Below are 11,020 nucleotides of genomic sequence, written 5' to 3'. Positions count from 1 at the left end.
CCAAAAGCTGGAGACCGCGGCGACTGCAGTAATCTGAACAACAGCTTTTCCTGGCTGGAGTGTATCGACCGGCTTCAGCTTCATCAACTCACTCCTAAAGCTCCCTTCCCTCCCTCTCCTCCCGGTATCCCTCCACTCCCCTCCCTCCCTCTTCCTCTCCGTCATCCGTTTTCATGTGGAGCGTCGCTGTGCACTCAGTCCGCCTCCAGCGACGAGAGCATCGACGTCCGCATCGTTCCACCCTGCTGAGCTATTGGGATTTGTTTGCTGCTTTTTCCGGCTTCGTATCGAAGTATCCGCGCAGCTCTCTGCCGGTCAATTGTTATTGACTCACTGTAGTATTGTTTTTTACTTTCTTTTATTCTATTGATAGTTTTTTTTCGCCCCACCTCCCTCGGGGCGCGGCGAAGCCGGAGAGGATGTTCTCGTCCTCGTCCAGAAACTCTCTGTTCTCGCCCTGGCTGTCCATGGAGCAGTCGGACTCTGAAGCGCTGGACATCAGCACCAAGGTGCAGCTGCACGGCGTGCTGTGGAAGAGGCCCTTCGGACGGCCGTCGGCCAAGTGGTCCCGCAGGTGAGGGGGAGGGCGCGAGTCACCTGTCGGTCTTTATCCTTTAACCCCAGACGGAGCGCTTCATACTGCAGCTCTCTCCATCGGTGGGGAGACACTGCGCTGCTTGTAAAGCGTTAACTTTAAGAACTGCAGGTAATGCTGAGAGGAAATCTGCTTTTTCTTTGAATATTTAAAGAGGTGACATTCATGATGCGGACAGAAATGGTGAATATTCAATACTTAAAAGTGAATCTTTGCTGTGACATATTTGAAAAAAATAACACTCGTATTGGCTTTTGATTTGACACCACAGCTATACAAACATTTATTTCTCCTTTCTGTATTTGCTTCACAGCTGCAGTTACAAATATATGCAGAAACAAATGACAGAAAATGATTGATCTGACAGAAGTTTAGATTCCTGATTGATTGATAAAACTTGACTTTATTTCTGAAGTTTACTAATATTTTTACTGATATTTTCTACAGGATGTTCTGTACTCAAGGATTGTTTATATAACAGGATAGTCGTAGCCACAGTCCTTTTCACATGTCAGTGTATCCTGATGTGAGAGATTCTTTGGATGTTACGATGCCTGGATCAGGACCTTATGTCATGATGATGCTCTTAGATTGCACAACAGTTAAAACGACAGTACACGGTGGATCCACAGAGTCCATTTGTTGCTCGCTCTTTGTAACCTTTCGCACCGGCTTGTGTCACACAGGTCAAAAGGTGGTGGGATGTGTTCGATAAATGCTCATTTTATTGCCAACCTGGAAAGATTTCAGGGTTTTTGTTTTGGTCTCCAGCTTAAAGAAGGAAGTTGTGTCAAACAAATCAGTGCGATGACCTCTAGATGTGACTGACCCTCAGAGACTTTAAATAAACCTCCTCAGCACAGTCTTCCCTCTGGGGGACCTCAAAGCGCCACTCTGTTGATTTCACACATTAAGGTCAGTTTACACGTCGCGAAGAGAAAAACTCGTCCGTAAAACGTCTTTCTGGAGTTATCAACCGTTTGAGCGAGAAGAGACACAAGGGGGTCTAAAGAAGAGTGCATTGTGGGAAATTAAGGATGCAGAGTTTTTGAAGCTGGAGCTTAAAGTCAGGATTTCGGCCTCTGCTGCAGATAATTCTTTATTTCAATTAAAATCAAAAGCTGCTTTGTTTTAACTCGTTACAATGAATAAAAGTTGTGAACAGCTGATCTCCAGCTTAAAATAAAACCGCAGCAGGAACTCAACAGGTCTCGTGTTATCGATGAGATAAATGAAATAATTACGTTCAAACGGAGCCAGAAGCATCAACTGAAGTGTCTCTGGGGAACAGGATTGTCTCACTGCTGCTTTCATTGTCTTCCTCGGTACAAAGGTTCTTCATCATCAAAGACAGCTTCTTGCTCTACTATGCCGAGAGCGAGAAGAGAAACTTTGAGACCAACCGGTACTTCAACATCCACCCCAAGGTGAGCCGCTGCATCCGCTCTGAGCGCCGAGAAGATGCTGGAACGCGTGCGGTTGACTTAGGAAGATTGTGATTAACAACTGTGTGTTTGAGTCACTTTTTGCTGCCAGCAGCGGGAGGCTTTGACCTGAATCAACCAGAAACGGCCTCTTAAATAACGCAGCGTGTTTCTGCCGCAGGGCGTCATCCCCTTGGAAGGATGCGTGGTGTCGGCCAATGAAAACATGGGCATGCCCTTCGCCATCGTGGTCAACCTGGAAGACTTCACGGTGAGAGTCTGAAGCTGTCACGCGGACAGGTTTTTAAAGACGGACAACACATCGATGCAAACGCACAAAGTGCCACAATTGGTCGCACTACAAAGCGGCTTGCAGAGCCGGGCGGAAACGTCCCTTTTTTAAATTGTACTTTTTTGACAAACTGTGATGACGTGAGACATCGGCCTAATCCTGCAACACATGGGACACACTTAACTGCACACCGGGACACACAACAGTGTTGCATAAGTGTTTACTGTGTCAGCAGCCCAAAGATATACTGAGCCCAGTATCGACAACCTGCCGATGCAGTGTGTGTGTGTGTGTGTGTGTGTGTGTGTGTGTGTGTGTGTGTGTCCGTCCGTCCGTCCGTCCCTCAGGGCACCATCGTGCTGGCTGCTGAGTCCGGGGAGGAGCAGGTCCAGTGGATGGAGATGCTGCAGGAATCAGGAAAAGTGTGAGTAATCTTCCTCCGGAGGATTTACACAATGACGACGTGGCTCTTTAAAAGCCTCTTTGTTTGAGTTTTCATTGGATTATAGAATTATTTTTGATGGCAGACAGATTCGTTTGTCGAGAAATCTGACAATCGCAAAGTTGTCAGAAGTTTTCAGCTTAAATTTAAGACTTTAAATTGTAAATGTTGGAGATAACGCTTCAACCGCTGCTGTCTCTGTGATGTGTGACAGCATCTGATCCTTAACAAGCAACATAATGACGTTTCACTTTGTCTGCTGCAGTTTTTAACTAAGAGTTGAGGCTTTGAGATGTAACGCTGACAGCATTTACATGTAAACTAAACCATTAATGCTAACGCTAATTAGCACTGAACACAACGTACAGCTTGAAGCTGATGGGAATGTCGTTGGTTTTGCAGGTAATTGGTCATAAATCAAAGTATTGGACTGATTGAAACTTTCCCTTGATGAAGAAAAGTCTGAACGTCAAAGTGTTTGACATCAATATAATTCAAAATACTAACAAAATACAGAGAATCCGCCCAACAGAAGTCAGAGGATTGCTGAAGTCATTAGAATTTATCCTTCAATCCCAAACGTCAACCTCAGGGGAAGAGTGTGAGGATCCCAGACATCCGTGGGATTCATCCCCTTAATTTACTAATCACGCCTTAGTTTGAGTCTAAATCTCTGCGTTCATCCGACAGCACGTGGAAGAACGCCCAGCTGGGGGAGGCCATGATCGAGAGTCTGGAGGCTCAGGGGCTGCAGCTCACCAAGGAGAAGCAGGAGTATCTGGGTATGAACGCGGAGACGCTTTTCTAAAGGTGTAACAAGCTGAGAGCGCTGACACAAAGAGGCTTTTGTTCCTCCAGATAAACTGATGGAAGAGACCGAGGAGCTCAGTCATCAGAGGGCACAAAGAGAGGTGAGAAAAGACGACGTTTATGAGGAAGCTACTTCAATATTCTCAGAGTTTAAAGTCAAATTTATGAGAGAAACTACGTGAAATGGTGTCGTATTACCTTGCAATGTTTGATCGGCTCGCTGTGTGTCTGCATGGACGAGCTGATAGTCACACTTTGCTATCAGGTTATAAGATAAGGGAATGCTCCAACCTTTAGCTCAGCATCACCAAATTATCACTTTGGAGAGACATTGCTGTGAAGTGGGACTATTCATAGGAAAAAATATCAGAAATGTGAGTTTCTTTGAATCGTTTCTACTTCTACTACCTGATTTGATTCCTTCAGTTCTCCGTGTACGTTTCTTTGCCTCACTGCTTTTGTTCATCAAGCTCATTTAGTTCATCCTTCCACTTGATGTCTGGAGTCGTAACCCTCCACCCGCGCTGTCTGCAGGAGCTGGAGCGTCTGAACGCGGTCCTGGAGGAGGAGAAGATGAAGTTTGAGGAGGTGGTGGTGGAGCTGAAGGCGGAGCAGGAGCATATCAAAGTGTAAGAGAACGTTTTATCGGTAATGTGTAGCGATACAGTTTACAAATCTGTCCACACGTGTGATTTATTTCCCGCTGTGTGTTCGTGCGGCAGAGACCTGGACGGCACGGCTCAGTCCCTGAAAGGTGTCGAGAGCGAAAAGGAAGAGCTGAGCAATTTAACCGTCCTGCTGCAGAAATCCATCGAGGTATGAACAAAATAAAATAAGCAACAAGAGTAAGTTATTGATGAAGTGGACTCTGATCGTGTAGCGTTACAGCTGCCGATGTTCTGAGCGGTGGAACAAACCCTCGAGGTCGTCCATTTATCTCGCTCATGTAACGTAATAGATTTCTCATTGAAGCGACTGCCTGCGGGGGGATTAGAGCCATGTGGGAATGAGATTAGGATCACAACAAGAGTCAAGAATTAAAGGAGTACAAGACACGCTTGAAGCTGATACATAAAGCTGCAGCCAACAGCTGGCTATCTTAGCTTAGCATAAGAACTGGAAACGGGGGTAAAGGGCTGTCTTGACTCTGTGAAACTCCAGGAAGTCAACAATAATAATAACAAATGGTCTTTTTAGACTTCAGTTTTTTACGGATTAACCAAACGAGATGTTTAGAAGTGAGCTTTTGTGGAGGGTTTCGTAATCTTTGGACAGAACCAGTCCAAACCTCGTCTGTCTTTTTCACAAAGACCTTGAAATATTTCTGCATATTATAACAATATTACAACTATCTCCCTCTTTTAGAAGTGTAAGCAGAGGGTCTGCATCTAAAACATGAATGGAAATGTATTGAAAAGATAATTTGTGATCATCATAAACAACTCAAACCTTCCTGTTAATGACACAAAGAAAAACCAGTCAAGGTGTGAGAGTAATTGTTTTTGGTCAAATCGACAGGAAGGTTATTTCTAGATTATTGGACATTGTTCTAGTGTAAGGAGTGATTTCTCAGCTTCTTGTAAATTCCTCCTCACTGAGTAGATTTGGTGTCTCTGACCCGGTGGCTGTGCCCTCCAGGAGCTCTCTCAGGAGAAGCAGAGGACTCTGGAGCTGCTGGGGGTGAAGGAGCGGCAGGAGGCCGAGAGCTCCGCCGGCCGGGAGCCGGAGGACGCCGAGGACCCCGGAGACGTGGACCTGCTGCAGGACCTGAGACACATCGAGGAGCAGATGAAGATCCTGGTGAAGGAGAAGGAGCAAGCCGGAGACAAGTGAGTGACGCTTTGGAGCCCGACTGCAACGTCGTGACAAAAGCAGAACCAGAAGCAGTTATGAACAGACTTTTTCATACTTTCACTCACTCAGGAATCCTCTGTGCTAATGGCACAGAGGATGTTACCGATAGTGGAAATGCATATTGATCCCTAAACAACCAGCCCCATTGATCAGCGCCAGTAAGTGGGATCTTACAGGCAGCTGCTATCGACTGCGCATCACTAATGTTCTGGTCCCAACTGTGAAGTGTACGAGAGCCGTAGCGTTATGTTTCCATGAGCTCTCGCTTCGCTCTCCAGCTCCTCCTCTGACTGACGCTCACAGCGTTATGGAAAAATAAAACCATAATCACACAGAATCGTTTTCATATAGGGGTTAAAATATCAGTTTGTGTCGAGACTGTGACTTTAGTTTGTGTTTTGACTCAAGTCTACAAGATGTTTTAAGGGCAGTTAAATCCACTGTTGCAAAAATATTCATGTAAAAAAACAACGCAAGGTGTTTTACATTTTTATTTTGACCAGTTATTTATATTATTAAGGAGCAAAAGTAGCAAAAACACCAGAAACTGTAGACTCAAAAACGATGGTAGAATTAAATAAACGCCATTCTGACACAAAGGAAGTTTTAAAATATTTTATATTTTCTGATTTCTATGGCTTGATTTTTTTGTTTTTCATCATTTATATTTTTTATAACTGACGTATAGGATCTCAATGTGTCATGAATTTTTAGATTTTATTCATTTTTGCTTTCTTTCAATGTCTTAAGGAAGAAAATCTGAATGAAATGATGCGTTAAAAAATCTAAAAATACTTCGTCATAAAACCATGTTTACAGGAAGCAAAGCACTTTCCTGAACTCTCAAACTATTGATTCAAGCGTCTCACAGAAAGTTCTCTGGCTCCAGTTTGAACCTTGAAAGTCCAGGTGTGTGTCTGTGTGTGTGTCTGTGTGCGTCTCTCTGTGTTCCGCAGCGCTCCAGATATCCTGAAGCTCAGAGCAGCAAAACTATTTGCAGCTTTTTTTTTTTTCCTGCAACCCAACGGCTTTCCAGCTTAAGCTTTGAGCTTTAAAAAGGGGTTTAAATAACGGCGAAAATCATTTAAAAATCACCCAAATCTGAGTTCTGACCCGGTTCTCGTGAGGATAAAGACGCGCATGACGTTCCTCTGTGTTGTGCGTGATGAAGTTGTTGTTGCGTGTTTGTCGTCCAGGCTGCGGGAGAACGACCAGCGGGCTCAAGTCCTGCAGCAGGAGAGGGAGTACTACTCCTCTCAGGCTCGGACGCTGCAGCAGTCGCTCTCTCAGCTCACCGCGGACAAGCAGCAGACCGAGGCCGAGCTCAAGGTAACGACGCGCCACCCGGCCGCTGTCGGCTCGATGACTCGGCAACAAAACGCTGCTCAAAGTCAGGTTAAAGGTCGCCGTGTATTATTCGGCTGCCGGGTTTATGTCGTCAGCTATCGTTCTACTGGGAGAACTTCCTTTTATTTTGGGTTTGACTGGACTTCTTGTGCTCCTGTTTGCTTTGTTACAGCTTCATTATTCTTCGTGACCGTACATAAACCCCACCACGACTCAGCAGTTAGTTGTTGTAATAAACTTGATACACATTTATTGTAATGGCAGCTGAAAATTTGTACATGTATTTCAGGTGTTTAAAGCTTTTGATATTCAAACAATACAATAAAAAATGGCTCTACAAGAGGTACAATAAATGCAAAGAGGATCCATTTCCCAGAACAAGAAACACCTGTTTAATTAAAGACTGTCACGGCAGACATGTTGCACAGGTGGAACTCATTACACTAACGATCGTTAGTTCAGCTGCTCGTGTCTGGATCTTTAAACAGATTAGACCTCACACGACACTCAAGGTTTTCAAATGTTTTTTTATTCATATTGTTGATGTTTGCTGCTTTCTGGTCAATTATTTATGAATATTTCCCATCGTGAAGGTGTAAAGATAGTTTTGAAAGCCTGAAAGTAAATCAACCATGTTAACTAATCATTTAGTGAATTCAATGGGTTTTAAACATTTTTTAAATGGATGATTTATCTTAAGAAGTAGGAGAATTTTCCCAAACCCAACATTTAATGCTTCAGTTTTTGTGAAAAAAAGCTGTTTGTTTTTAAACAACAATTTCACATGACCTCAGTATTTGTGGCTACAGCTCTGCTTCAACAAATCACAATCGAGCGAGTCTTTGTGCACAAACCAGTTGGATGTAACTTACGTCCAACTGGTTGTTGATCAGTGTGACGCGCTCCTCTCTCGTTACATCTACTGGACACCAGCTCTGTCTTCTCCTCTTCCTCGTTCCTGTGTATGAAATTACCTTTTTGCTTCTTTTTCACATCAACTCATGTTTCTCTGTCCTCCTTCCAGACCTCTGGGCTAAAGCTAACACCGCGGTTTTATTCTCTGCAATGAGTCACTATTGTTCTCTTGAAATTCATGTTATGCAACTATAAAGGTGGACAAGCCTGTAGTGCTGCTTTCATCCTGATGACTGGAATTACTTTTGAGTGCTGTCTCCAAACATCACCAGACCGTTTGAATTTGAATAAACCGCTGAAAATCCTTCTTCAATCAGCTCAGTTCATCATTAAATGTCCAATATTTCCACATCCAGACTCTGTATATATCGACGTAACCCACTCAACATCCTGTGCGTGTGTTTCCCTGTGTGCATTAGGCGGAGATAGAGTCTCGGATGGAGCTGGAGAAGAGACTGAAGCAGGCCGAACAGGCTCTGCAGGATCTGGAGAAAGGGCTGGAGTCGCTGGAGCGAACCAAAGAGACGGACGAGAAGATGAAGGGCGGCGTGACGCAGCTGAGGAGTGAGTTCATTCACTTGTACCTTCACACCAGGTCACAGCCGCCGCCGCCGCGCCGCAGGACGGCATCTAGGCCACACGAGGAGGGCAGCCGGCATGTCATGAGGGCGTGCCAGTAAAATAGATAAACAAATATGCATGTGAGCAGGTTTAAAGCAGCTTCAGATGTTCTTAAACACACACAAAGTACATAAGTACATAAGAAGTACATAATCTGATCTGACACGTGACTGCCCTCCTCTGGAGAGAGGTGGTATCACATGATGTTCAGCAGATATCAGTTAAAGATGGTTAAACATGTTTAAAGTTAGTTTTTACTTTTTATTTTATGCATTTTTATCCCTAGAAGTTATCAAGCCTTAAATTATCAAGGCTGCAATTAATATGTATTTACTTAATTAGTTGTTTGGTTATGAAATGTCACAAAATGCCTGCTAGAATTTCTCAAGGTGGGGTTTTTAAAAAATGTTTTTTGTTGGAATCAGGGAATTAATTTTGTATTTTAGCTTTAAGAAATTACTAAATTCATGAATTGTTTATCAAAATAGTTGCTGATTAATTTGTATACCGATTTATCTGCGAGTATTAATGATACAATATGAAAACGGCACCGCTACACAAGAGCTGACTAATAATTTAATATTCCCAACAATCCCATTTTCATGCCTCTAAAGTGTGTGTGTGTGTGTGTGTGTGTGTGTGTGTGTGTGTGTGTGTGTGTGTGTGTGTGTGTGTGTGTGTGTGTGTGTGTGTGTGTGTGTGTGTGTGTGTGTGTCTGTAACCAGGATTCTTTGAGGAGTGTATCTGTGCAGCGGAGATCGAGGCGAAGCTTCCCTCCATCATGAAGAACGCTGTGTATCTGCACAAAGCCGCCGCCCGAAGGATCAAGAGCTGCCGAATCCAGAGGAGAGCCTCCAGACGCCACTGGTGTGAGTCTGCATCGTCACAACGCACAAACACGTCAGAGTTTACAACTCAATTCACCCACAAGGCATTGTGTATATAGATGTTGAAAAAGTCATGCATTTTATGGCCTTTTTCTTTTCCGACATGCATTAAGAGGCGTCTAGAGACGCGTCTCATGCTTTCTTCTCTCTCTGTTCTCGCAGTAAAGCACTCAAAGTCTTTCGCCGTAGCCGACGCTGATGACGGCAGCATGGAGGAGCTGCGGGAGACGGCCCGCCGCCTGACCGCCGACAGCGAATTCAGAGCGAGCGTGTACAAGATCATCGCCCGAAAGGACGCTGCGAACAAAACGGAGGACTGAGCGGAGAGACGGCGACGCTGAGGGGGAAGAAATGGTCCTTAGCTTTATTTCAGACCACAGTGAGTGATGTAGAGATCCTGAGATGAAGATAAATCTGTTAAATGTCAGTTAGCAGCCAGGAACTATGGAGCCAAAATAACTAAATTCAGGAACTGTTTTGATTGAACCTGAAGAATACATAGAAGACCAGATTTGATTTAGTTAAAGCATTATACGTGTAAACTATATATGAATGTTAGGATCAGCTGTTGTGTTATTGAGGTTTAATATGCAGTAGAGGGACTAGACTCCACCTGATGAGGTCATTTGTGATGTCACTATAAGTATGAGATAGCACACACAATGCAAATCCACCTTGTAAAATTGTTTTTATTCTCCTGGTTTTGATTGTATGCACAGATTGTGTCCTTTGACAGTAACTCACTGACTTAAGCTTTTTAGGATAATGTACAAATTATAACTTAACACCAGAAATGATACAGAGAAAAATCCCACATGTTGAGGTGAGAGGGTTCATAGGGACTGAACATGCCTTGATGCTAATAAAGCTGTTTTTGAACCTTGTACATGTCATTTATGCATCAGAATAGAGAGCACGGTTACTAATTTCTCTTGATATGGACGTTTCCATGAGGAAAAGGTTTGGTGGTTTCCACTTGGTAAAGTTCAGTTGGGAAGAAAAGGATTGTGGGTTCATCACCAGCTCATGTTCATCACCAGGACCTGAAGGAAACCAAATGAGAATGTGAGTAAAAATAATACAGAACGTCACCGTATAGCACAAAGATATGGACGTTAATATCTTAAACGGTTGTATTAACGTCAGAGTGTAGCAGTCATTTAAAATATAGAACTGGATAAAGCATAAATGTTACATATCTAATAAAGCTGCGTCTTAAAATTAAGTACCTAATTAAAAAAATTGTCACAAAGTCACACAATAGTATTTTAAATTAAACGATGATGGTAATCCCATCAGTCCTCTAATGCTGCATTTAAAACTCAGTCTGGCGTTGATCTCCGTCGTCAGGCTGTGTGAACTACTCCGGTTCGGTCTACTCTCGTGCTTTTGACTGTGAAGGTGAACAGTTTTAGAGGATTTGTGCCTCGAGGAGGAGGAACGCTGGTTCCTCTGCCTCACACAGATGTTCTCAAAACGAAGAAATAACCTGAGTGAGTCACCAGAGAGGCGGCGCCCTCATATTCCCACGCACTCTCTCTGCTCAATCATTCACCTTTCGCTGCTCCATCCTGATTTATATTGCCATGGCAACACCTCTGTACATCTGAGGGCAAAATCCCGAGTGTATTTTCCTTTTAATCTGTGAGATTGTAGGATTAGCGCGGCCAGAGGCCTTTCAAAGCCTGAACGAGTAGAACGATGCTTTTTTTTCCCTCCTCTCTGTCAAGTCGGGGTCAGTGGGATAGACGGGTTGTTGTGTTTTTGTTTTTTACACAACAATATGTAACCAAACACAAGGCATTGCGTAACATGTGAAAGCAATAAAAAACA

The 11,020-nt window shown here is 43.7% G+C and overlaps 2 protein-coding genes across 4 annotated transcripts in view; one reads left to right on the top strand and one right to left on the bottom strand.

The window, feature by feature from the left end:
* The first annotated feature begins 419 nt into the window (after positions 1-419).
* On the top strand, positions 420-9,992 carry plekhd1 (pleckstrin homology domain containing, family D (with coiled-coil domains) member 1). The gene is made up of 13 exons (XM_068579711.1): positions 420-574; positions 1,929-2,022; positions 2,201-2,290; positions 2,659-2,735; positions 3,444-3,535; positions 3,612-3,664; positions 4,098-4,192; positions 4,286-4,379; positions 5,202-5,392; positions 6,614-6,746; positions 8,099-8,243; positions 9,026-9,169; positions 9,350-9,992. Exons 1-13 carry the CDS (start codon positions 420-422, stop codon positions 9,505-9,507), a joined length of 1,521 nt encoding a protein of 506 aa, XP_068435812.1. The 3' UTR covers positions 9,508-9,992.
* Positions 9,864-11,020, bottom strand: part of ccdc177 (coiled-coil domain containing 177) — an 88,352-nt gene continuing 87,195 nt past the window's right edge. For all 3 annotated transcript variants that reach the window (XM_068579703.1, XM_068579702.1, XM_068579704.1), the window contains one exon: positions 9,864-10,230. The gene's annotated coding sequence lies outside the window, so the exon portion shown is untranslated. The remainder of the gene's footprint in view (positions 10,231-11,020) is intronic.

This window comes from Clinocottus analis, unplaced genomic scaffold (genome assembly GCF_023055335.1).
Source record: "Clinocottus analis isolate CAN_PGR_092001 unplaced genomic scaffold, fCliAna1.0.p SCAF_17, whole genome shotgun sequence".
Lineage (NCBI taxonomy): Eukaryota > Metazoa > Chordata > Actinopteri > Perciformes > Cottidae > Clinocottus > Clinocottus analis.
This window is presented reverse-complemented; position numbering and strand designations above follow the sequence as displayed.

Bases quoted from the DNA above. Each gene is read 5' to 3' on its own strand.
- plekhd1 (XM_068579711.1), top strand. From the start codon at position 420: ATGTTCTCGTCCTCGTCCAGAAACTCTCTGTTCTCGCCCTGGCTGTCC. The intron at 2,736-3,443 runs GTGAGTAATCTT...TTCATCCGACAG, and splicing joins CTGCAGGAATCAGGAAAAGT to CACGTGGAAGAACGCCCAGC. The intron at 5,393-6,613 runs GTGAGTGACGCT...TTTGTCGTCCAG, and splicing joins AAGGAGCAAGCCGGAGACAA to GCTGCGGGAGAACGACCAGC.